The sequence below is a fragment of the Haliaeetus albicilla genome, chromosome 2, assembly GCF_947461875.1.
Source record: "Haliaeetus albicilla chromosome 2, bHalAlb1.1, whole genome shotgun sequence".
In the NCBI taxonomy this organism is placed as follows: Eukaryota; Metazoa; Chordata; class Aves; order Accipitriformes; family Accipitridae; genus Haliaeetus; species Haliaeetus albicilla.
In genome coordinates this window covers 7605645-7633624 of record NC_091484.1, presented here as the reverse complement: position 1 = coordinate 7633624, position 27980 = coordinate 7605645, and the positions used below count along the sequence as shown (strand labels likewise).

At 38.7% G+C, this 27980-nt stretch overlaps 1 protein-coding gene across 3 annotated transcripts in view; it reads right to left on the bottom strand.

The window, feature by feature from the left end:
* Window positions 1–26544, bottom strand: part of LOC104314000 (uncharacterized) — a 45387-nt gene extending 18843 nt beyond the window's left edge. For 2 of the 3 annotated variants that reach the window (XM_069804779.1, XM_069804786.1), the window contains exons 1-9: window positions 26388–26531; window positions 13630–13734; window positions 11591–11677; window positions 9477–9650; window positions 7809–7957; window positions 5436–5612; window positions 4395–4821; window positions 4045–4207; window positions 791–902 (exon numbers count right to left, since the gene is read on the bottom strand). In XM_069804779.1, the coding sequence (XP_069660880.1) occupies window positions 791–902; window positions 4045–4207; window positions 4395–4821; window positions 5436–5612; window positions 7809–7957; window positions 9477–9650; window positions 11591–11677; window positions 13630–13734; window positions 26388–26423 (1430 nt within the window). In that variant the 5' untranslated portion in view covers window positions 26424–26531. Of the gene's footprint in view, window positions 1–790; window positions 903–4044; window positions 4208–4394; window positions 4822–5435; window positions 5613–7808; window positions 7958–9476; window positions 9651–11590; window positions 11678–13629; window positions 13735–26387 lie in introns of all 3 variants that reach the window. The other variant, XM_069804796.1, reaches the window with a different exon arrangement.
* Window positions 26545–27980: the final 1436 nt, after the last annotated feature.

Genomic DNA, 27980 nt, shown 5'->3' with positions numbered 1-27980 from the left:
TTTTGAAGCAAGAAACAATTTCACATCAAATTTTCATACGAATGTGTGTAATGAAATGGCACAGTTATCACGTGGGGATTGGGAATTATAACAGACACTGCTTTAGGATCTCACTGCTTTCCTTTCTTGCTATGTCTTAAACGATTCAAAGAGATACAATCCAGTTCCTACAAATTTCACATGCCAATAGTTTGCTTACACTCCTGAAATCTATTTCTCTCCATATAGCAATTCAATTTCTTTAAAGATACCAAAATCTGCATTCTGCTGTAAACCCACAAATCTCTGCCATTCAGAAATACTGATAATATCCCATCATCCCATGAAGGTCCTTTAACACTTGTCTGGCTTCCTCCTCTCCAAACCAATTTTAAATAGGGAACAGGATTCCTTTTGTTTCTTTCATTTCTGATCCCACAATAGACAGTAAGGCTGTAGTAAGAGATGTTGTAAAGTTTTCTCATCAAGTTACTTCTGCTCACTGCCATAACTTATTCTTTTACTAACTCTGCTCCTTGTAACCAGTTCACAAAATGTCAGATTTGCTGTCGCTTCTTGCAATCCTCTTTCCTACACAACACGGGGAAAAATGATATTTTGGGGACGTACTCTAAAATTTCAGTTGCAAGGACTGGGATATCTATGTGCAACCCTAATATTCTATTCACAGTCAGGGTAGATCGAATGTCTCAGTAGCATCTTTCCTGAATTTCGCATTCTTTACAGAAGATTATGCCTTCTCCAAAAGGTAGCATATATTATAAACAAATAATTGAACCCCAAAGATTACCTTCTTAGTGCTGTAATCTGTTCATCTGTAAGTCCACCACTCTCTTCATGTATAATATACAGTTTTTCTTTCAGGTCGCTTGGTTTTATACGGAAACTTTTAAGAAAAATATCTGGAGGAAAATTATTCTTAGATTACTTGGAAGAAAATGCTTAAGGGAAAGAAAATCACCAAAACATTTCATATTTACTTTCCAGATTTAAAAAAAAAAAGGAAAAAAAAGGAAGGAAAAAAAAAAAAGAAAAAACAAAAATACTTAGTAGCTGCTAATGCTAAGGCAAAAACTCAGTCTTTGTATTTTCTTTAAATATACATAGCAGTAGTCAAGCAAAAGTATATTTCTGTCAGAACGCAGTCAATGCTTAAGAGAGAACTATCAAGATACTGCTATCAGAAGGTACTCGAGTAATTGCTCATATATATTGCTCTTGTACTCAGCTCAACAGTCAAAATGTTTTTTTCCAAATAACAGTACAATGTATTGGCATATTATAATATTTTGAAGGTTAAAGAAATTAAATTTTCCATTTGTTTTGATTTTGTTTACTTGTTTTGTTTAATTTCCAGGGTTCGAAAGAAGGTAGTTAGTGTCTATGCAAGAAAAAATTACTCCCAAAATGAAGGCAACCTGGGAAACAGAAGTGCTTACTTCTTCCACACTGCCTGATCTTCTAAAATCTGATTAAGAGTTTTTGTAACGTCTAAGACTTCAGTGCTGACATGGGGCAGACTTATAATACGTGTTATGGTAGGAAAATGGAAATAAGACATCTCTTCCCCAAACAGGTGAAGAACTATTTGTAAGGTTGTTGCTCCCAAAAAGACTAATTTGTCTTGCCGGTTATTCTTTAGTTACTGCCTGTCTCCATCATTGTTACCAAAGGATGAAGGTAAAAAAAGAAGCACAAGCGAACAGAGGGCAAAAAGGTTTAAATGATTCTCAGTATTGGCATGAAACTTGTCCTAGAGTCTCTGCTATGACAGAACTCCTCTGAGCAGCACAAGGGGATTGGGAAGAATTCAGAAAGGATGTGTATGATTTACCTTTTTTTCTCTCTCCAATTCTAAAAAGGAACAGAGTTTTTCAGGTTATAGGAACTTGCTGTGGCCCAAATCAGCTATTAATGGTTCTCAGGGGACTGTTGGCCAATGGAGCATATACCATTTATTCTTCCTCTGACACACTTTCCACGCTTTTAATTTTGTTATAAGATCTAGCTTTAGTGTTAAGCCTGGCAGAATCTTCCCTTTTCCTTCTTACGCTTTTTATGCCTTATATCTTTTGCTTCCCTATGCCTTTTAAACCATGTATCTCTTAAGGTGGGGTGATGTCTACAGACTGTAACAGAGTGAATAACTCATAGTAAAATGTTGATTTTAAAATTTTCACAACTTGTCTACAAAACATTTAATATTTTCTTGAACATTTTCAGTAGCTGAAATTAGCCTCTGAATGAATTCTAGTCATCAGACTTTGCCAAAGTATTTTCCTAGGCAAAATAAGGACTGTATATATGGGAAACTGGTCTCATACAGAGAAACAGAAACCAGTTAAGTTACAGAAGCTGGTACTTTGACTCTTAAGTCAGTTTTTCACCTACTAGATCCCATATTCCTGGATTAACATACACATTATTTTAGTGTCTCCCAAAACTTTTTCATTGGAAATCTGAGGATATTTTTCTTGTCTCTCTGATACCTGTTCTCTGTATAGCAGAAATTTGTTTTGCCTACAAGAAGCCACTAGATAACTTGGCTTTTATTTGCATTTTCTCATATATTGGGCTTGAATTTAGTGTGTAGATCTTCTCTCAGATCTCTCATTTTTCTCTTGTGTTCAGAAACCCGCTCAAATTCTTAAGAAATTTTAACCTACTGGTGTTTTGGAGCTTCATCTTTTTATTCATTAATTTAAGAACTGTGGTTTGCAGCACTTGCAGGAAGATTAATCAGAATTCTCAGGATCAAATTAACTTTTGATCTAAGTAATGTCTGTTATAATAAGTATATGCCAAAAATCTCACTGAGGGGACTTTAAGGATAAGATTAAGAAATGGATGTAGAATGTCTCAATGAAAAAAGTTGTAAGAGGAGTAAGATCAAAAGGAAGAATGGTGCTATTTGCAAACCAAAAAACCCCAAATTTTCTCAAAGAAACTGCAATAATTTAGTTGATAAAAGTGCTGTTACAGGATTCTTTTTATCTGCAACAGCACTCTTGTGTCACTCACTTCCTTTTAACCCTTCAAATTGTTAGTCAATGGATGCAATAATTCCAACAAGTTATCTCCATTTACAGTTCCCAATTAAAACTTTACACAATCTCCAAAGTATATTCTTTCTTATCAATATACATAAAGATGAAATCATTAAAACTTCAGAATTAACCACCCCAAATTCTTTACACATGTAACATTTCTTAAAACACTGCTAGGTTATAGAACTTTTTTGGAAAGCCATTTCTGTAATAGAAATCAGAGTAGTCTTTGAAGAACAATTACTCTTGCTCCTTTAATATCTACCTCTTCTTGTCAAAGTAATTGAAAGACTTTTACATTATTTTATTAGTAAGACCCGAACTATGTGTTGAACTGCTTCATTATCTGTGAAAGACTGCTCTAGGTCAGGCCTTTGGCAGAATCGTACCTGGGATATGAGAGGGAAGCATCCTGTTCATGATAATTCAAGACAGCTCTTCACAGTCTAAGCTATTGGCCAGAGAAAGGCCAAAAGAGTTCCTGTGACCTGGCTTGTAGCTATCTCAAAGGCTTCTTACACCAACCCATCTACACCTACCTGAATATTCTTGAACTCAATGTAGGAGAGAGACTGAGCACAGTACTCAGAGTGCTAGCTACCAAGCTGTTTCTGTTGATTTCTTTTACCTGGCCAGCCCACAAAATTTGAAAAGTCTTTGAAGTTGGAGTTTTAACATTGATTTCACAGGCATCATACATGATTCTACATGTCTGCCCTAAGACAACAGCAACACAGCTCGATGGCACATCCACGTGTTTTGTACAAGAGGAGGAGAAGCTTGGTGCTTCTACTCTACATCATTAACGACCACATTTAGAGCAACTGAGTCATCTGGTATTTTTTTATAAATGAGTAGAGGGGCACTGAATTAAAAGTTGATTTAGACACAAGCTTGTATCCGCCTATTGAATGGCAGAAAGTACAAGTAGAAAATGCATGCAGTGCTCACCCCAGGCTTCTGGATAGGAGTACACAGTTCTTATTAATACACTTACTGAAGTTATGTGCAACTTTTCGATCTAACATGATGTGTTGATTCACTGAAGCTTCATTGCCTGAAAATACTGCCATGTCCTGGATCTGGAACTGATCACAGAGTCTGGATACATCTATTTTTTTCTTGCATGGGTCACATGATCCCCAGACAGATTTTGGAATCTAAAAAATAAAGGAGCGACAGGGTAAACAAAAAGCCAAAAGAACAGAGCCACTTTAATGCATCTAAACATACAGAAGGGCATCCAGGTTGTTTTGTGGCCCAGCTGTACTTTCATGATAACTAAACATGTAATACAGGCTACAATATTTTTTTTCCTTTAACAGCTACCATCACTTTCATCCTCACCTTATCGCAAGGAACAACATCCCAGTGAAAGGCTTTGGTTCTCTTTGTCAATGAAGGGAGGCTGCAGGGCTGCGGGACCGCAGGTGGGGCTGGTGGTACCTCTGCCTTACTTATGGGAAGCGGAAGAGATGGTGATGCTGGAGCTGCTTCCCCCTCTGCAGGCTTTGTCTGGGGGCTTGAAGACTTGTTCAGACTGGTTGCTGCAGAACTCCCACCAAAGTGGAGGGCCTTCTCTTTCTGTTCATTCAGAGGTACAGTAAAATCCTCATAATCCCCTTCGGAGGAGATGCATCCTTGAGATCCCTCCTGAGGCAGTGAGGCATCCTTGCAGAGTGGACAGTACCTTTCTATGAGAGACACCCATTCATTCTGGAGCTTGCTAACATCCTCTGTCCTGTTATTTTGGACAGTAAAGGGTATTCGAAACCTGAAATTTAAGAATGTCATATATAAACGCAAGGAAGTGTAAATAACATGCTGACTAATACAGCCACAGATATTTCTTATTTGAGCAGAATGATGTTCAGCAGCTTTACTTGTCAAAGGAGCCCAGTGCTGCTGACTCTGACCTTTTCAGACAGTTAATTGCTTACGTGTCTAAGGTTAGAGAGCTGAAGGTTTGCCATATATTGACTTTGTGGAGCAGTTACCTCGTAATTCCTCTTCTCCACCTTGGGGGAAGGTGAACAACGTGCTACATCTTACCGTGCTTGTTGCAGAAGCTAGTCAGAACCTGTTCACACATCTGTCCTATCAAGCTGAATGATACATCTTTTCCCTGGCTCCTGACATGACAACTAGACGAGTCTTTGTGGGCAGTATTTCAATGTATCTTCTCAATTCCACAATGTGGTACTTTTGATTCCTCCTTAAAATACTCATCAAATTCCTGCATAGCAACAGGAGGGGTTATCTGTATAATTCTGACAGCCTCATTTCTCCACAGTTGTATTTTGTTGCAAGACATTGAGATTCTCTGTTGCTTGACCTTGTTTTCAGTTGTTCTGCTTTAACAAATTATTAATTACCAACTATACTTACAAATAATTGTGTTCTTTGGTCTGGACTGAAAAGGTACTGCATCCATTCTCCTTGCTGACACTCACATTACCGCTTGACAAATTAATTGTATTTGTTATAGGGTCTGCATTCTTGTTCTGTCCTCCCAGACCTATGCAATATAAAGCCAATTCTCCTTCACGTAGTTGTACCAAGTACCTGAAGGACAAGGAATGGAGATAGAGTTCATTCTTCACTGACTGCTTATTTACACAAGCTTTGCCTTTGTTAAAGCATTTTCTAACGTCAATAAGTCTCCACATTTTTATAGCATCTTCCATGGGACAGTCCAAAAGTATCAATACTAAAGCATAAAACCTTTTAGAGAAGGGCTTCTTATTCTCATCTGACAAGTAAGTAAACTGTGACATAAAATATAAACTTCCAGGCTGTCATGCCTAATGAGAGAGCTAAAACTAAGAAGATCTGACTATCGACTAAAAATCACCCAAGTCCTGTTAATTTGTTAGCCATACTCTGTCCTTCCCACTCCATTTATTGCTCTCATTTGTTTGGGATGGTGGGTCTTTTGGACTATGAGCTTTCAAAGGAATTCACTATGTGACTGAGCAGCACATAATTTGACAAGGCCTCAGAGTTTCTGCGTTTCCCAGGTTTCACTGCCACCAAGTTATAAACAAGTCACCATAATATAAGTTAGTGCCCAACCTTATAGTCCAATAACTCTCCCTCTTGGAAATGCCTCTGCGCATGCTTTTACTCCATGTGGACTGATCCTGGTCCCCCCTCATTCCCACAAGTCACTTGGCAGGAAAACGTCAAAGTATTCTGCTTTCAAGGGCTTCCATCAGAAGTGACTGTGCCAAATTTGGGGTACTACCTATTTAAACGATAAATTAATCCTGGCAGAATTTGCCTGACCATATGCAGCTTCTATTACAGCAGAATCTTCTGCTTCAGTCCCTCCTTTAGGATTCTGCTCTGCTGCTTATAACAAAGGTTCCACATTCAACAACAAGTGGGGTTTTACTGTATGTGGGTTTTATTCTTATTTAAGCATTTGCATTCTCATTTTTCTTGAGGGTTACTACATTTCTTTATCATTCTGACAGTTCTATCAGACCTTTCTCTTCCTCCACTCTCTCCTCAAGTTGTGGCTAGTTGATTAAGGTGTTCTATGAGGAATATAAATAAGTTTAGCTGCTCCAGAAGAATTAAACATGAAATATAAATTGCATCTATTCCCACATAAACAGTCAAAGTGATAAGAATTGTTTAATGGAGCTGGCAGTTATATTGATCTCTCCTTTCTTTAAAGCAGGTACTTACAGTTTAATCGGATCTCCAGATGTTTCCACCATTATTTACTTTGCCAAAAAAACGAGAGGATTAATATCAAGAAGAAAGCAACAAGGGCTTTGCTTCACAAGATAAATAAAAATCAATTTTTGTTTGTTAACAAACTTGTTAAATGTTGCAAGGTAACAAATCCTGGGACACACTTGAGGATAGTGTTTACAAGACATACAGTGGTAGCCTTTTAAAAACAATTAAAATCATTTTCTGTGAACTGTGAAGTCTTTTGAGATAATTGCCCTGTGCAGATAATTACAATGTTAAATTTTTTTTCATTAGTTTTTCCTAGACAGACTTTTTTTTTCTCTCTCCTTTGATAATATAAGCAATTTCCAGCTATTTCAGTAGCTGGCTCAGGGGAAGGGTGGGTTGTCTGTAGGATGGGTAGGAAACTATGTAAAATCATTATGGCTGGTTCACTAGGTCAGTAATAGAATAAGCAGAAGCAGAAGTCATGCTTATCTGTGATGGTTTAGGGGCTGAATGAAGTGGTGATGACAGTCCGTTTCCTACTGAATGATGATTCCTGTCTCTGAAACCACCACCCCATTAGGCCACCATGGTTGGTCACCCCTACAGGAGGGAAGTTCAGAACATTACAAGAATGAATTACGAATTTTGGGGCAGCCATTTGGCCAGTGTGAGTCAATGTTCTCTAGAAGGACTCCTATACTCCTTATCTGCTTTACCAGTCCTTTTCTCCTTTCCCTTATGACTGAAAATAGAGTAAAAAGTAGAGGTAAACATAAAGAAGTCCCACCATTAAAATCACTCTGAGCACCATGACCATTATATATTTGTGTTAGTAATGCACACAGCAGTCTCTAGCGCACACCAGAACTTCATTTTGCTGGGTACCACTATTGCACTAACTGTCAATTTCAATGTTTTCATCTCATGCAGAATGAGCATCTAAGTTTTAACTTTAAAAAACAATTAAATAATTAACTTATTAACAGCAAAATAAAATCTTAAAGTATTTATCAGAAATCTTAAGAAAATCCAGAACCCAGAGGTCTACAAAAGTGCAGTTCGTACTTCACCCATTCAGTGGATGTAAAAGTCTTTTGCTGCAAATCCAGCAGTCCTTCATGTATCACGTCATATTCTGCGGGTCTTCCAGAGCAGGACTCTGCTGGTCTCTTGTACAAATTGCTCTGTATAACTCTGCTCAGAAGGTATGTTATCTATGTAATAAGTGGCAGCAGAGAGAATATATTTTCCATGTTAATTCCCTTGAATAAGACGTTAATAGGTGGATTTTTCAAGTATAAAAATGATAGACAACACTATAAGCAGCAGCCAAATAGGTAAAATAAATTAACATAAAATAAATAGGGTCCTTCTATGATGCTAAACTACTTAACTGCAATTTGGTTTTATGCCCACAGTTCTAAACTTGTCAGTGTAAGGAGAATATAATTTTATACTGGAGAGGTTATTGTAAAACATAATTTTACTTTTTTAATTCATATACAAAGCAATCCAGGACAAAGGTTTTGTTCAGCACAGTTCAAGCCCAAGTAGTACTTGATTGATTTAGCTTGAAATCTCAGTCAAACCCAGCAGAAAAATGAAGACTTGCCTACAGTTGAAAATAGCATGGATTAAGATAGGTGTAAATTTAAAGCACTCTTTTTGTTATACAGGGCCATATTTGAGTGTTCTTATTACAGAATACATGTACCTTTTTGATGTCTTCTGCTATATGTAATCTATTTTGAAAATTAAGCTAATCAACCATGAGGTACTGTTCATCTGGAATAAAAGTTTCTGCATGTGGAGTGAAACATTAATTTTTACGAGGGATGAATCCATCTGCAAAAAGCCCCTTAAAAATGCATCACAGCAGAAGTTTGGAAGCAAAGTCTTCCACGCTTTTTGAGAGTTTGTATCTCAACCTAAACTGTGCAGCTGGCTTCAGCATCTCAGCAGTGGGATGACACAAACTCCAAGATTTGATCACCCCTGAACACACAGGATTTCTGCATTCAGGTGAAAAGCTAGTGCTAATGTCACAACTCGAGTTTCTCAAGTTTCAGTGTAGACTCTAACTACACTAACTACTTGGAATATTTAACTGAACCTACAACTCAAAAGGAGCTGAGACCTCAAAATGAAACAGCTTATACAAAATCTTGCAACACTGAATCATTTAATTAAACAAATATCTGGTTGTACCTAGGCTGTCTTCCTCTGATAATTTTATAATTTCAGTGTATTTTGATGGTAAAAGATGAACTACTAGGTCTTTTTCTTTTCACAGCTTCAGGATGGCCTCATTCATTCTTCTTAAAAGCACGCATTTTAATAAATATCTTATATATAGAAAAAAAAACCTGGTTAGAAAATTTCAATTGATTCAACTGTGCATGTCGTTGGTTTTGTTTGCTTGTTTTAGTACAATCTCAGACTGGTTACATTCAAGGTGTAGTTGAAGAAGTGTATCCACTTTCATATCACGTCTTGAGCTGGCTTTACATCTTCAGTCCTAGTGAACTGTGGCAAAATCCTAAGGCCAAACTTTACCCTGAAGTCATATTCCCTTTGTTCTATGTACAACCATACACAGAATAGACATACCTACTTCTTTGCTTGCACAATGCACAGCATAACAATTCCCATTTATGATTGGGACCTGCTGGGTACTACCATAACATTAGCTGTTATTTATAGCAATCTGTCTATAACATTGTAAAAACTTACCTTCCTTTTATCATCAAGAGACACTGCTTCCAGCTCATAATCTTGTCGCCCATGAAACACAATGCTGAAGCGCCTCCTTTCAGTATCTTCACAGGCTTTGACTTGTGAGAAAGGGAACTGTTTCTTAATAATTCCTTTTTCAATGTTAAAAATGGTCTTTGTGTTGAAATCAATCTGGAATAGAAAGTTCTTCATTACTTGACTCCATCGCTTCTCTTCATTGAAAGACAGCATCCCCAATATTACCATGCAAGGGCATTTAGATAAAGGACCAGCTTAGAATATGTATCTATCTTGCCGATGAATAGAATAAAAAATGACATTTCATCATCAAGATACTGTACTATATTTGTTTTAGTTACAAAACAAACAGATATTCATTGTAACTGCGTTTCCCTATCTCCCTTGATGAATATGCATCAATTTATCACTCTGAAATATTATTTCTTTTTAAATTCTCCTTGTCTCATACAACCCAGTGCAAAAAGTTCCCATTCAGCAGTAGCAGTAGCACAAACTAATGGCATGACCATCTCAGCAGAGATTCAATTACTAACTGGTTCAACCTATGCCCCAGTACTAAAATGAAGTGAAGGTAGTTATTTTTATAACAGCCGCTTCTGTGTCAGGAAAAGAGAATACTATTCAGAGATTACTTTCTGATATAAATGTTACTGTGTTTTGGTTTAGATCTTATCTAACACTGATTTTTTTGTCTCTCTCTATATATGCACACATATATGTGTACATATAGGTGAAGAGAGTGATAATAATAGCCAATAAAGTTATTTTATTGCCATTTCACAGCTATAACAATTTAAAATTGTTTGCTTCAAAATAAGATTATTCTTCTTCCACTGCACAATCTATATTTGCAGTGTTAAAAACTGGTACAGACAGATTCCGGCATCTGTTTGATGTGTCAGTCCCTGCTGAGCAGAAACAGCTTTGTTGATACAACAAGATGTGAATATTATCTGACCACCCAGCTCCAGTGAACATGGCCCACAGAGAAGACAAACTCAGAATAGTCTCAGATCTTGCCTGAGTTAGATATTTACTTTTGGTCATAAATGATTCCTGGCACCTTTCATGCCTATAGTGCAGACCACCCCAACCAAATTCTAACCCCATGGTCTTTCCCTCTGTTCTGTTTAGAGCAGGAAACCTCCAAAGCAGAATCATTCTCATTGTTATCTCTGACTTTTGAAGGCTGCTGGTAACTAGAGAACTGGAATTAAAGTACTTCAGATTCCCAGACTGATAACTTCCACATCTAATATAGCTTTCTCCACTTTTCCATTAGCTTTATGTCTAAACAAATAATCTTTTAATCCCAAAAATGGGTGGATATTGAGGGAAATAAGGAGATTATACTGTCTACAGTTAAGGTGTGGTAAACAAAAAAACAACCTCTAGCATGTATGACTTGGACTTGCTCATTATCAAATGTTGTCCAAACCGCAGGAAAAATTCAGTGAAATCCAGGTTCCTGGAAACAACATGGAACCTTTGTCACTGACTTCATGGGATCAGGAAATGACCATCAGGTGTTATCGACAGAAGTTTGCTTTAATATTGTGCAAGTCAATAAAGCCTTAAGGCTTCATAGTGTCAAAAAAAGAATTCACAGTATAGGTAATCAGATGGAATGCATAGTCTGCCAAATGAACCTTCTGAGTATCCCCAGGAACATTTCTTCCCAAGGTTTTAGAGAATGCAGTTGAAGTGACGTCCTGTCAAAAGGGACAGATATTTAAGTATGTCTACATCACTTGTATGCCTTTACTGTTGCTGACTAATAAGAACCCCTAGGCAGAACCTATTATAATCAATGATTTTTGTGACAAATCATGTTTTTTAGAGGTGAAATAACCTCTTAGATCATCAAGTCCATTCTACAGCCTTCCCAGAGAGTCAGTAGAGGGAGTTTCAGATATTACTGCCAGAATACTTTTGGTGTAATGGGTAGGAAGTTTGTTCAATATCTGATACCTCTCTGATAGCTTAAAAAATATTGTCATTCAGCAACCTATCTCATAACATTTACCAAGCAACCTAAGCATCCTATATTTTTTATATATTGCTTCAAAAGTGAGAATTTTTAAAGTTACCTGCAAAATTCGTTTCTGCCACCGATAGTGTTTGTATTTGTAGATAATGAAGTTAAATTGTGAACTGGTTAGCAAATCCTGTGAATCCTGAAAAACAGAACAGAAATCAGCAATATGCCCAACACAGTGCAAATCCAACCATGTTCTCAGCTGAAATCTCTCTCAGGGAACAGTGTTCAAACAGGGCTGGAGGCTTTGCAGAAGTACTCCGCATGCAGATACATAGAATCATCCTCCTGACCTGATTTTCACAAGCACAAAATATCCACAAGTCCTGCTGAACTAATGAAGGGATCACAGATTGGGGTGGAAGGTGAAAGGGAGAGCAGAAAGCAGGAAGACAGGAAGGAGAAGAGCAGAACCCATGGAACTGTACTAAAAACATTTCAAAACACATGAGAGTACAAGCAGTCTATTAAATGGGCTAAGTGGCAAACAAGAACAATATGTGACTTTAAAGAAAAATATTTACAGACCCTTGAATGCAGTGCAGTAAAATGGAAGATCTTTGTTCCTTGGTATTATATGAGGGTATACAATTTGTTATCTGGTCCCTTACAGTAGCTGTACTGTGTGCATGGAAAATGACTAATTTTATAATCTTCAGGAAAATGCAGGGAAGGGAAGGTCATGATCCAGCTATATTAAATTTCATTTAGTCCTAATAATTAGCTATCACAACAACTTTAATGTGGCAGAAGTAGAAAAGGGATCCTTTCTCTTCTTACTCTGAGAATATATTTCCATGTAGTCTTACACTGCTGAATTTAACATTCTTGTTGACTGCAGCCCTTCTGCAAAACTTGCACTGCTTTTTGTTAGTATTTATTTTTGCTTCTCCTTCTAATTCGGTCCAGCTAAGAAGTTAATAAGCAGTTCAGAAAGTTATTTTTAGAAATTCCAAAAAGCACCAGGTTTATCTCAAAATCACTATCAGCTCCTGTGATGCAAAAAAAATTTCAGATTTTGTCATTAGCACATCATAGGATTTCACTGTTTCCTGGAGATGCTCCCATAGGAAGGCTGGTTCAAAAATCCAGAGCAGAAGGGGAAACAGTGAAAATTTCTCCAAAGAATTCTCTGCTGCCACTTATGTGGTGATGATGGACAGAGATTGCAATGAGAGACATACTGGACAGGGATTACGGAGAGGAGTACAAGACTGATGTACTAATGTACACAATTAACATACTGCTCATTCTCAAACCATTTTCACTCACCATTATCAGCTTCTACCTTTCTCAGGAAAGAACTTCCATGCTCTCTATAAAATGGAAAGATGCTAATGATCCACTTCTAATTGTCAGTGAAGAGATGAGTTTTAACAGCAGAAATATGAAATTTTTGTATCTCAATCTTATCCTGAAGAAATCTCTGGACTAGACCTCTTGGTCTCATTTTCCTATGCTCAGCAAAGCTATGTTGTTGTAGAACCCAAAAACAGTTTTAAGCCACCTTTACACTGATTCTACTTTTGCCTGATGGAAGGTCAGAACCAACCATAGGCAATGTCAGAACTGAAGTCACACTAGCCAAGACTTTGTACTTTGTAGCCAGCCATTCTTGGGGCCATGCCTAACACTGAGTTGCCAGACCCTCTTACGGTGACCAGTCATGCCCCAAGGACAATCCAACACTAGAAGACCCCTCAGAGATTAGATCCATCATTTTCCTGAGGTGCTTCATGGTATCAGATGAAGGATTTTGCCCAACATTTTTATTGTTACAGTACTTGATGCTGCAGTCAGAATAACAAAACTCATATGGCTACATCTGATCTAGATTTCAACTACTTAATCCAGGTAATGACATCAGTGCAGCTGCAGCATCTACATGGGGTATCCATTACATCGGATACAGGTAGCATTAGCCATTAGTACCTGACGTGTTTGATTATAAACTGGAATGTATGTGTTTGCACAAGTTGGGACTGCATCTCTGAAAGCAATACAGACATGCTTCTAATGCTCAACCAGGCTTTCCAGAACATGCTCATACATTTGAATGTCTTGCAAAATAGATCAAAGGAGTGACCTTACCTTTTCAGCATACACCTCTTTCTGTGCCAAATGCAAAGCTCCTTCAATGCTCACTTCTTTATTTTTCACCATGTTCATAATTTTGAGGATTTTTTCCTGGCTTAACTGGAAAAAAGTCAATCAACTGTTTTTTCATCTGGCCATTGAGGATACACAGTGCTTGTGACAGTTACAGCTATGGTATCTGCCATTAAATTACAATTTCATTCATATTTTATGTTCTATCGACAACCTGCCCAGCAAATATAATCTCCCTTTGAAACCTGGTGAGAGCCCACAAGATATCAAATATACAGGGGGTTTACAATTTTAGAAGATGGGGTGGTAATATCTGGAGATAGAACTGCCAGGAGGAAATCTTTTTTAGTTAGAAAATCTGGCAAGAAGTGAAAACATCAATTTTGCATGCTTGCCTGTGTCTTACCCTTAGTGTAAAGTACTGCATACAAACAACATGAAAGCAAAATCAGGACCATTTGAAATTTTCAGGGTGAAGGGGGGGAAAATTGATGTTGGTACTAGTAGGTATAGCTGTCACGTGAACTTATTGAAACACGTTAACAAGCCAGCATTACACTTCCCCTTTCTTTTACCAGAAAAGGAAGCTGCACTGTCAATAAGCTCACCCACAAATTTATGTCGCTCTTAAGTGAACCAGGTAGGGATTGCAAAGCCAGAGAGGAGTCAAGCGAAGAAAAAAGGCAAGTGGAATAACCAGGGACCCAGAACTACAGCTGCTTACACTGTTGGTAAAGCTCTTTCACAGACTTCGTAGAAGGAATTAACAACCTCCCTTTGAGACAGACCAAAGAATTCCCTTTTGTGATATTCATTCCTCAACAGCAGCAGAATTGGGATTTTGGAAAGAGTGTGTAGGTTTTACCACCAGAGCTCAGGAACTTGTGATTATTTTTTATCCAGTAGCTTAGCTACAATATTCAATTAGCTACAATATACAACGTTTCTCACCCCCCTGGAGAATGACTTCACTGCCAGGAGGTAAGTTAACCACAGTAAAACCTTTCTTTCAAATCATCCTTTCAAACTCTTCCATGTGGACACCCAGGCAAAGAGCCCACCCCAGGAGTGTTGCCCAGGCTGTGCAGGAGCAAGGGGAAGGGGCCCGAGGAATGGGAAAGGCATCTCCCCTGCATCCCTATCGCTGGAGCTGCCGGGAGACTTCAGAGCAAGGCAGCTCAAAACATCTCAGCATTGCAAGCAAACCTGATTTTGGCTACCCCAAGGACAAGGCACCGACAGCTGGAGTGGGTTTTGCTGTTCCTGCCATAGGAAAAAGAAGGTGAAGAACTAAAGGCAGGTATCCCTAGAGAGCTAGCTCTGCTGCCTAGGACGGGGAGGGTGGGTAGAAATTGGGGCTCTTGAGAGCTGCCAGTTTTGCCGCCTGAGACTCGTGATTGCTACCCCCAGCAGCAGCCACCAAGCTGCTTCCCAGACTTCTGAAGCAGGCAGGGCAAGCAGGGCAGGCAGGGCAGGCAGGGCAGGCAGGGCAGGCAGAGCAGGCAGAGCAGGCAGGGCAGGCAGAGCAGGGCTGCAGCTGCTTTGCCACCCCCAGCACCTTCCTCTCTTAACCAGCCGCTTGCTTTACCTACGCCTACAGCTCTCCCCAGATAGAGCCGCTTCTCTGCTAAAAACCCCAACAACGCAGCCTTGCAGCAGAACAAGGTCCTCTCCACCTGTCCGAGCACCCGAGTCACCTGGCACAAGGCTGGTGGGCAACACAAAAATAACCAGTCACACCACAGAGGTCAGGGACCAGTAAACCCACCGGTTCTCTCTTTTTCTGAGTCACCCTCCACCGAACGCACTTTAGCTTACCAAATTTCTAACATCTCAACCAGCTTCTGATCAACAGACACACTGTATGTTTTTACAGCCTACAAATAAAACTGGGAGTAAAAGAAGAAATATTTTGTTTTTAATGCCTTGGAAATTTCAATGCTAATATAAAGGTAACTTATGGCATAGCTCCCAGCTGCGAATAGTAATGTGAACAGTGAGGAAAGAATGAAAGCAGTCTGATAATTCATTCACACTTGCTGAGGCGCAGAAGGTTCCTACAATGACCTCCACATTCTGTATTTGAATTTTAAATGGCCATATATTTACACCACACATACACTGTATACGATTAGATCTTAACAAGATAATTCCCCACTGAACAGGCTGTGTATAAGCAAACAAGAATATGGATATATTTGAATTCAAAAATATAGTTTCCTTAAGGCTGAGCTCTGCCAGCTTTAAAGTGCTAGATCCTATTTATACAGGATAGCAATTCTTGATAGGGAGTCGGGTAGTATTTTTTTAACTGTCAGGCTCTTTTGTACGGAGAAGGGTTCAAAGGTTTTGCAGCAGGATGACAGTGAAAACATAAAGATAACATCATAACCTTATGTCAAAGGCACAGTCTGATTAACATAAACAAGAGAAGTACTTATTTCCTTCACTTTGGTACACAAATAATTCAATGAACAAGCTCAGTTCTCATTTGAACCTCATGGTGTTGTCCAGCCACACAATATATCATGCACATCTGCAGGGATGCTTCCTAAGAGTGGCCAAGAAAACAAGAGTTTCAACTTGAAAAATATGAGGCTTTGAATTTTTTTGCTAGGATATAGGTGATTTGGGTCATCATCCCTGCTCTCATGCAAGCAGGCTCCATACTCTGCAGTACCCCGAGCACTGGGTATTTTAAGGTCTGTCTTTCTGGCCAAATATTCTATCCAGGACCAAGAAACCTTGCCACAACATCTCTACCAAAACCAAGACATTTTCTTGCAATTCACTATGTTTCTCTTTTGCATTGTTGAAGATTTTCAAAAGTTCTTTTTTTTTTTAATTTTTACCAAAAAAAACGCAGAAGGGAATGCATTTTTGGCTCTGTGAAGTATTCAACTCTTCATTCGGCTTACCTTCACCAAAGTCTCCTTTAGACTAGAATGAAATTCTGCCCAAGACATGAAAACAACAGGCAACATTTCTTAATTTGCTTAATAATATATGAAGAAACATGTTTGCAAAAGAGAAGCAAATCATTTTGTATAATACAAATTCAGGAAGGTTAGTTAGTAAGTTAGACTACTGACAGCTAATGCATTCCCCAGAGAGCACACAAAAGACAGTGCTTGGTACAGGTTATTTTTAACAGCACCCTGTTGTTTTAATGTCTCGGTTAACTCTCTCTCTGCGCATCTGTAAGCAGGAGGGAAACATTTCAAAAGACAAGAGAGGCAAAAAAGGCACTTTTCAGCTTATGAGAACTGTCAAAATTATTTGTCAGAAGTCTGTCTGGCTTGCTTAGGTTTTTGACAGCCACATGTTAGCATGGTATTTTTACTTGCAAACAAGACTTGAGTAACAGATCCTGACCTTTACATTTTGTATCTGTGGGGCTTTTCTCTCAGCATGCCATAATTTTTGTAATGCTCATTCTTGTGTTTGTTTTGGTTATTTTTTTTTCTTAAAAAGAAACAATTTTTGTCATAATATCCACCGAAATGCCACTAAGTCAGATCGTGTTATATTGTCTAATAGAATGTGACTGGTGCAACCAAACAGAATGTTTTTATACAAGACTGGATAAAAAAAAACAGAAAAAAATTAAATGCTCCTATTATAAAGCACGCACATTAAGGAAATACACGAGATTGCGTTAATAATGCATTCATTTACCTGCCAGGTTAAAGAAGCTTGTTTAATACAGATTAAATTTTCATCACCCACCCAAAATTCAGTATAGCCACGTAAGAGATTTGAAAGAAAAATCAACGCTCACAATTGAAGGAAGAGCACAGGGCTCCAGGCATTCTCTGTATATCCATTACTCTGCAGGGTGAGGTTTTTATATTTTTGGCCTAGACATGGTATAAAATGTGTTTAGTGGTGAGATATGAGGTTTCTGGCTTATTCTTGGGCAGCTGCCAACGCAGTACTCTACATGACCCCTTCCAGGGCTTCCTGCCACTCTCCGTTTACCCAGCACAGTCTCACAGGAGGCCCTGAGAGGTATGGAAGGTTTTGCATGTAGTCTCCACGCTGTGGAAATATTACTCTAATGACTCCAGAAAGGTCCTCAGACCTTCTGAGCATCAACCATGAAAGAGGGGTTAGAGCCACGTCATCTGAGTCTTTTACAGTTGATTGAGCAAAGCAGTGGAAGGCATGCAGAACATGGGTAACCGTTCAAGGAGAAGACAGGCTAACGTCTGCCTGTGTCTCTCCTTTCTGACTCTCATCCTTTAATACACGCTGGTTCACATTCCCCAGTTGACCCCAGGATTGCTGTGACTCCTATGCGGTCAATGGAGATACCTGGGCTTCTCTAGGTGGCAATTCACCCCATGTAAGACCTGTCTCATGATCTGGCAACTCTTTCTCTCCATTACCTACAGAGGAATTTGAGCTATGCGGCTTTTGCTCAGCTTATTCTTATTCTGTGGACCATCCTACCTGAATCATAGTAATATGACAGCAATCTAATGCAAAAAGACTCCTGAAATGTGTGCACGTACACCCATGGAGATGTAGAGCAAGAAATCTGCCTGTCAGTCAGCTATACATATGATCTCAATTATTACAAATATTGGCACGATTCAGTGAGACATTATTTTAGGTTTACTTAGGTGAAGATCATAGCTAATATGCACCGAGCTCTATCATTTCCTGTGACAACAAAACCAAGTCATGCAGAAATCCTGCTCCCCGTACAAATGAGGAGAAATTTTTATTCAAGTCTAGTCAAGCTTTTCACTGTTAAGCATTCCTTACACTTGTCCTTATTAAACATTAACAGTGTTAAACATTCTCATCTGCTTGCTACAAGGAGTAAGAGACAAACGAGCTCCTGGCTGCCGCAGGACCCAGAAGGGAAGGCTGGACCAAGAGGGCTTCCTCCTCATCCTCTGCACTCCGCAGGATCAACGCTCCAAGGGACAAGGGGGCTCAATCCAAGAGGAAAGAGCCAAGTAGTGGCGACATATTGCTTTACAGAGATCTCATGAATTTCTGGGCATAAATCTGACTGAATGCTAGTGTTGTCCACACAGAAAGAAATATCCTGTTTTAACATACATGCCCGACATTTTTGGTACAGCATAGGGTCATATTTTCATTCATTTTGGAGTCCATTTTTTTTAATACAGCTTTTAATAATAGAAGATTTTGTTTTCTATCCAGAACAGCAGGATAAAGCAACTTTGAGGTAAAGCCTTCTGGGGATTTTCTGTTGACTCAGTGCCTTCCAGCTACAGTGCACAACACTTTCTGCAAAGCAAGTACAGTGTAGACGCTTAAAAATAATTGCCAGGATATAATGCAGTGATTGACCTGCGATGAAATTTCAAGTAGCACCTTCCTTTTCCAAGCTGTGTTTTTAAAGAAAACATTTTTTGTTTTGGGGTTGTTTTTTTTTTTTTAATCTAAGGCACTGGCTTAGTTTGCTATGGATATTTGTCTTCCTCACAATATTATGCTGAACTGCACTCTGCCTGCATGTTGAACATGTTATTTAAGTGATTTTAAAGACAGTGGACACAATGTGGGTTGCCTTAAAAGTTCCAGTCTGGTGTTATCAACTTTCATCTAATGTATTCACTTCTACCAGGTTTGAACTTGGCCCAAAGTGTACTGAGTGCTCCCATATATTTACAGGGGAGTGACTGTCTTCTATGATTGGGGTATCTGAAAAGCCTTCACTTGTAATTTACATGAAATATCAATACAGATGATGGATGTGATATTTTTATGTGGCAATACCACCTTTTGTAGCCAGTCATAGAGATAGACTAATATTATTTGTCAAACAGAGCTGCTATTCATCAAATAAATTATCCATCTGTAATAATGTTTTGCATTATTTGTTCAGATCTATATCTGGCTGAATAATATCTGTCAACATTTATTCAAAGAAGAAGGTATTCATCAAACAGTAGCTTGATTTCCTTGAAAACACTGGAAATTCTGCCACTTTCAGTAGAAGCTGGAGAAGCCCAAAGGCATTTTATTATAATTTATTTTTTTATTGGTATAAAGGTATATAGTGATTAAGTACAACAACGAAAAAAATCTCAAAGAGCTAGTCTCAAAAATATTTAGGAACCTAAAATATAAACTGGTGCCCAGTGACATGTGTGTAGTACAGCATACAATACAAACTAGTCTACCTATTTCCAGTTTTGAAAATATCACCGCATTGAGGAATCTCAATGCCTAAACATTTCTTAAAGTTCCCTCTGAAAAACTGACAATTTATAGGTCTCACATGAAGCAAATACTTGAGAGTTTCCCCTCAGTCACCACTTAACAGACCAGCATGGACCCTCCTGCTCTAACAGCACTTGGAACTTGTCAGGAAACGACACTCAGAAGGTAATTACCAGAGTTTCACTGTGAAAACTCAAAGGCTAAATTGAGTAGCGTTGCACAGGAGACTGACTTCATTTTGTACTGTTCAGTGTTTTCATTAATGATCTGGTGATGGACTAGAGATTTTGTTTATTAAATTTGTAGACTTTGACACGAAGGCGGAAAGAACTGCAAGCAGGTTGCAAGGGAGATTCAAGTTCAAAACAAGCTTGACAAATGAGAGAAGCAAAAATATACAATTCAACGAGTGGGAAAAAAAAGAAAAAAATCTTTTAAAAGTTCAGCGGGAACTACCAGCTTCACAAGGACTGGCTGAGGAACACATTTTCTTCAGAAAAAGACCCAGAAGTTATAGCAGCTTACAAACCGACACAGGTTAACAACGTCATGCTGTTGCAATAAAAGTGAATATCCCACTGGGAGGTTACAGACAGCAGCATAGTCTGCAAAACACAAGTAATCTTTCCAGTACTCAGCACTGATAAAGGCTTCTGCTGGAATAGTGCATGAAGTTTTACATGTCTCCAGAAAAGTGTTGGACATGTTGGAGGTGTCCAGATCAGGACAATGAGAATAATCAGAGCTTTGGAAAAACACAACTTAACAAGGAAAGAGAGGAAGGACTGGGATTTCACAACCTAGAGAAGGCTGGGAGAGTCACAGTCTTCAAGTACATAAACAGCTGCTGCAAAAAGGAAAGGAGCAGGTTGCTCCCTGTGTGGTAGGATAAGAAGAAATACAATTTCAATTACAACAAAAGAGGTTCAGCTTAGATGTTTGGAAAACAGTAAGGATAACACTAACCACTGAGCTGTCTAGGGAAGATTATGGAATCTCCCATTACTAAGCATCTTTGAGAAGAATTAAACAAAAAGCTTCATGGACACTGTGGGATGCAAAACTCTTGGATGGTGCTTTGATAGACGCTTTACTAGGTTTGTGCCATACCTAACCTCCTTCTTATTTGACCCACATTTTGCACACTTGTTTTGCATTTTAATTAAGTCCAAGCCTGAGTGCAAAGAACAGATGGTTTCACTGCTTTTCAAAGCATCACTTTCAGGGAAAGTGGCAGTCAGAGATTTAAAAGATTTTAGTAAACTTCACCCAGCCTATGAGAGTTTACTTCCAATGCAGAGATGTTTCCCGAAACCCCCTCTTTTCATAAGACCATGTGCTACTTTATCAGAACCGACAGTGCATGGTTGGGTATTACGCAGCCTCAGCATCACCATTGTGATGAAGTACCAAAGAGCAAGACCTACAGAGAAACCTTCTGCAGCAAGCCTCACCTCATAAGAAACACAATGATGTTTTCCAAATCCTAACTCGCGCATCTTAGGTCCTGCTTCAGCCAGGCTTGTATTTAAGGGCCTGGGCAATCTAAGGCAGGAAAGGAGTTGCCCTCGGCTGTGCAGAGCCAAGCCTACAGCGCATCAGTTTTTCAATACTGATGGAGATCAAATACGATCAGCACATTAATGGTCATTCTTATTTCCACCCCACATCCATTTGGTGCCAATTGTCTATTCAGTTAATTTAGTACTGACAACTTAAGCGAAGGTGGATGTTTCCAAGAGGTGAGCTTGGAGTATAAAGATAGTTGTACATTTCTACATCTTCAAATAAAAATTCACAGCAGTCTCTGAATAGTATTTTTATGAGTTTCCCACTCACACTTCCTTTATATCCCAGTCCAGTTGCTTGCAAATATAAGTGAGAACTTTGGCTATCTAAAAGCATGATGTATTGCTAAAATTCATAGATTCTATGATTTTCCTGCTTCACTTACTTCATGTTAAGCAGGTGCAATATTAAATTAAGTAATCTTAATATGGTATTTGAATTACCTGCTAGTGATTTTCTTCAAATACCTACCAAAATATCTTTGCAGGTAGTACTCAAACCAGAAACTAAGATTGCAGAAGTTTTAGGTATGGTAGTAAGTCCTCCATGCCTGAAAAGTGCACAGTTGAAGTGCTGGTGTGGCTACAGTCATACACTGACATACCATGAGATTCCTGTATATGTATGTACGTATGTATGTACAGAGAGAGACCTCAGTGTACACACCACACAATGAACAGTGAAACCTTTCCATTTCTCCTATAGATTGCAATGATTAAAATGTCAGCTGCCCCATTCATTCTAGAATTACACCTGATCAGAATGCTACAGTGAATGGGGAGGGAAAACATATACAGAAAGCTTTACATTACAATTGGTATCACGAAGGCTGGAGGCAGGCACCTCACTAAAAATGCAGGAGTTCCCAGTGTGAACTAGCTTCCAGCTTGTACTAATGGTTTGCATAATGACCAACCTGTTCAGTTTTCATTTTTTTGTGTCGTGCTTAAGCCGTTACTAAATCAGGTTTACACCCTCTTCCACTGTCACTTTGTTTTCCTCCAAACATTGGCCTCCACAAAGACAAATTACATTTAAAAATGTAAATAAAGTTAATCCTTTTTTTCAAAATTGTAACATTTTTATGTGATAAGAGACTGACTTGCTGAACATTGCTGTCAGTTGAAATTAATTAAGTGGGTGTGATCTGAATTACCTAAATAGAAGCAGTTTACCTTTGAAGTAGCTACTATGGAAAGATTTTCAAAAGCATTCAGGGATAGTTTTACACTAGGCACATGCAGTACAAGAGTAAAACTCTCATTGATTTCAGTGCCCTGCCACCACAGAAACACACAGTATATGTCCTGAATATATTAAATGATACTTGATTTCAAAACAATAGTTAAGTGTGAATTTACCTAGTAATTTCTTGGTGTATTGAGGTATAACTTAAATGCTATACTACAAAATGGACTGAAATAGAATAAAGAAGGTGGTTCATATAGAAGTATTTCAGTTTGTTACTAAAATAGTAATGTTCTATGCTTTAGTTACAGTAATTAAAATAATGCATAGTGATAAGAACTATCGAGGATTATTAATGTGATAGTACAATTAATCTTGTGAAGAAACAAAGATTACCAGACTATTTAACAGTGACATCTAATTATTTTGGAAAAAAGCATGCATCTTTCTGTCCACAAGCTTACAATCTCATCTTGTGCCCTAACGTCTTGTAAAAGAAAGATACGTATCAAGCAAGAATTGGGCTGTTAAATTATTAAATGCTGAAGAACAAGACTCATTTCATTATACTTGAGGTTTATTAGATCATATTAGTTAACACTTGCTAAGCAAAAAGTATGAAGTGCAATATAGAGAACACAACACTGATTTCATGCATGTATAACTGGGAATCCAGGGTCTCCTTGAATTTTACATTAATTAGCTGGAACATTTAATGAACAAACTCTTCATTATGTTCTAATAAAAACAAGGTCTGACAGCTTAAGGAAAAACCCCAATGAGCATCCATCTGCTGACGTATTATTTCTGACCTAACTTTTTTCTTCCCTGGGATTCTGGTTTGTTAATAAATCATCCTAGCAAAATACTTAGGTAAAAAGGGGCTATTTCTCCTTGTCATTCTCCTCCTAAACTCTGACAGATTTAGCAGAATATAATCCTTGCCTGTATAAATGTTTTTGCTATGTTCTTAATACTTCCCTGCAAAAGTACGCTACATTTTCCAAACAAGCTCAACTTCATCAGGATGGGTTAGTTGGACATCTATTTATGCTGGGTCTTTAAGTCCTCTCATAAACTGAGGAAATAATTTACCTTCAAAAAGAGGCTTGGCAATATTCATTGTGCTCCCAGTTTCAGGAACTTGGACAATATTGAGAATGAAACAAGGCAGATGGAGCTCCAAATGGCTCAGCAGCAGGAAACTTAACTGAGGGATTTCACCTTTGTATGGTTGATGAGGAAGACATACCTCAGGATGTACTTCATCCCTGTCCCACAGGCATTTCTCATCCTTTTGTTTAATGGGCTACTTCCCACTAAGTAGCAAACATATGAAAATTCAGTGCAGCCTCCCTGGGTCTTTCAATCTTGTCTTATACAAGAAACACATTCCCAAGCTTTGAGGTGTTTTTAGATGGATCAAGGAAAGGTGAGCTCTTATTCCCACACAGACTGTTTCCATATTGACACTTTAGTCTGCCTGCGAGTGATTCTGGCTTTAAGTATAGGCGCAGTCTCAAAGTAATATGCACTGATAAAGCGTATCTCATCCAGCAGTTCTGCAGAACCACAAACACCCAGGTTCAAAACACCAGCAGGACCAAGGAAGCTGAACTGTCTCACAAGTCCTCTGCACTGGCTGACATTTGATGTTAGCTGCAAGGAGCAGATTGTTCTGAATCCACATCTGTGTGGGACTGACCACCCAATATGTACAGTCAAGTCATTAGATGCCCCAGTAGATCAGCAGAATTCTGATTTGTAATCTAACAACAATAGTGCATCTCAGAGGCTACATGAGCTGCTCCTGAGGCTAGGTACATGCTCATGAATATACATATCAGAAGATATGGAATGATTTGGCCTTATTTAAATGGAATGGCTCCCTTGGTAAATATACACTGAAAATCTGCTTTAAGCTACCTTGGAAAAGACTGGGGGCAGGGAGGGGTGGGGAGGAGGCACAAAAAAAAAAAAAAAAAAATCAGTCACTTAAGAGAGGTGGCCTTTAACAAAAAGTCTAATGAAAATTGTATGGGAAAGCCATGGGGATAAAGTACTTTAAAGTCGTTGATTAAAGTAAAGCAGGGTGGAAAAACAAAAGGTCTGACAACCGTTCCACCTTGCACCGTGATCTTATCAGCTCTCAGAAGACTTAGATGAAAAGCCTCAGGAAGACATATAGCCAAGTTTTAAAAAGAATTCACAAAAAGTTTAAAACACATTTTTCTCAGGTGCAGTTTAGCTTTGCAAATATTTTGGTGATCATACAACCTGAGCTTTGCACATATGCTTTATTGCAGGCCTTGGGGAGTGAAAGAAAGGGAAAAGTGGCACCATCTGGTTATGGTTTCCTGTTTTCTGATTCTCATTCATGTAAGCCCTTTCTGGTAGCAAACATTTGGTTATTTCTACATCTGTGCTGCCCCTGACCTCCCCTGCGGTACCTGAAGTAAGAAATAAGAGCAATGATTCATAAGCTGCAACTCAGGCCTGTGCGTCAGTGCCAAGCAATAAACACACGAGCTGTAGACAGCAGAGAAAGGGAAAACACTTCCAGACTGGATCTGTGCCTTTTCAACACCACTGTCATCAACAGCTTCTCCAAACAGAACCCAGCACCTCAGCATGTCGTTATACTGAATAGTGCCAGATGGGACCTGCAGTTTTATTACACTTCAGGTGCTATTACTTCAAGTGAAGCAATTAATATCTGTCAAGCTAAATGACTCAGTCTTTGGATCACCTGTCACACTGCCCTCCACAAAATTCTTCAAAGGCCAAGGAGGTTGATACTGTATGGAGCTAACCAAAGGCAGCAATTTGTCCTGTGCCCTTTTTCCTCTTTGACAAACCAAAGAGCAATAAAGTGGTTTCACCCTAGTTTATGCAATTGCTCTGGGTTTGTCTTGAGCCTTGCCTAGCAAATCTTTCCAATGAACATCTTGTACTTCTTGGTGAAAAAGGGGACTCATGCAAATGGGGCTGGATTCTCCCCAGCCCTCATGCTTTGCTAGCCAAGCCACCCTTGGTAGCTGCCTGGGACTAACTCAGACCACTCCATCACACCTCCTCAGCCTACATGTAACACCATCATTCTTTCTCCTAATTGCTCTTTACCCCAGGTCACACACCAGGGAACCACTGCCAATACATGCCATCAGCTAACCTAGTTAAAAAGGAGTTTTCCACTGCTTAATTCTCAGGATAACAGACTTCCAAACATGCAAGTATTCAAAGAAGCAGAATGCTACAATGCTATATATCTGGCAGGCACTCTTAGATGAATTCAATAGTGCTGCAAGCTGATGTATATTCAATTCTGGAATATCAATCACTTCAAATTCCAGTATGATTATCAAAAGACTGCATTTGCCTATAATATAAACCACATTTTTTCCCCTCCAATTACCTTATGGAAATTTTTAGCGCAGATAATATATAGTATTAATAAATCCTCTCTAGCATGGCAATAGAAAGACTGATTTTCTCTCTTGGTCCCTTTCTTTGTATCAGGAAAACCTCGCACATTTCAACTTTCTTAAGAATAAAGCACAGAAAAATATTGTTTCATACACATCTTCTGCAAGCACTTTCTGATATATTAGACCAGTCTGAGCTCACATCACATAATAATCAATTACATTAAACAATCTACTGCAAATTCCTTGCCAATAAAACACAAAGTCATTTTCAGTTTCTGATATGCCGTCTCTTCAGTTACGCACAACAAATAGCACTTTTACGCAAGCCATAACAGTTTCTGCCTTTACCTGTGAAAAAGTGTCTGGTGTTCTTGTATTATCCATGTCTGTGAAAATTCTATTTGTTTCATCAGTATCCCATAAGGTTGCAAACTATAGTTTATTCATGAATCAAACCTGCTTTTCCACAGCACAGTTCTCGTTCTTTCTCTCTGCTTCTCTCTCTCTTATGAAATCTTGCAGCCAATGGCTTTTATTAAGTGTTACTTCCTTTTATGCTGAGAACTGAAAGAAACAATAATGATGCTTTGCTTCCTCATGGCAGCTCTGTGAAAAGAGAAAAAAAAAGTAGAAGTTCTTTGTTTGCTTTTCCTAAGCTGATATTCATGTTCTAGTGACTTCCTGAAATCATCGAGCCATGAATGCTGAAATTATGATTTATTAGCGTACATTGTATCTATCTGAACACCCAACATGTTAGTTACCAAAACAAATTTCATACTAAATGTAACAAAGTTTGCCTGAGGAATTGCAAATACAATGCTCAATTTCCACAGCAATGTTTTTATGCACAGCAGCAATCTTTAACATATGTCTTTAAACTCCAGCATGAATATGTGCATATTGGATGAAAGCACAAAGGCACCTGCAGGTTAATGTACAAGATTCCTGTAAAGATAAACAGCATTTTAAACTTTGCCTTTGCTATCTGTACTGGAGGAGAGAGTCTAGTGATTAGAAGAGGGAATTAACAGTAAGACATTCCTGAAATCTAACCCCAGGTCCAACAAAAATTGTTCTGCAGCTACAGGGAAAATATACCTCAGTTTCCCCAACTAAATATGGTGACTTCTATTATAACACAAAAAGATATCAAAATTAATTTGAACATTAAAAGTTCTGAATAGACATGGCTGGAAGTTGGACTATTCATATTTTGAAATTTCTTCTCCTCCAAATAAAGGCAAAAGGGAAAATCAAAAGCCATTAAGTATCTCCTGCAAAGTAAATTATTTTAAAAGTGACAGGACTTGAAACATTTTGTTTTGATGATGGGTCTCCTTCCTCTACTAGCCTAGAAGCAATTTTTTAACAGAACCAATGGAGGGTGAGGAAGTTGAAAAGTTCGGTGCAGAAGATGTGTCAATGGACCACTCTGGGAGCAGGGTGAGGTCTCCCTGGCCCAGCCCCACATACCCATGCATATAAATCCCACCTGCTCTTTCAGCTGATGTAGTTACGGACCTTTTGCTGAGGAGCTTGGCTGATTTATCTGCCAGAACCCAGCCAAAAGACAGCACTGCAAATGTAAGAGGCAAGTGCAGCAGCCTGAATTGAGGCTGGAAGCCAGAGACAAGCTGTGGAGTGACATGGTGCAGAGCTGGCCAACCCATTCACCTTGTAGGCAGGTTTTCAACATGCCAGAAACAGATCTGAACCTTGTGCCTAAGAGCAGGCTCTGACAGCCATACAGGATTCACCAGCTTCACAGTCAAGAGCCTTTAAGCTCACACTTGCTAAACACAGTAGATGGACCCAAGAGAGACCATACCAGCAAATGTGTGGGAAGGAAAGGATTAGGAATGAATTCTCCCAAGATTACTTAAGGCAATACAAATGAAAAGGAAGGTCAGTATATGCTAATATAAACAGTTTTTAATC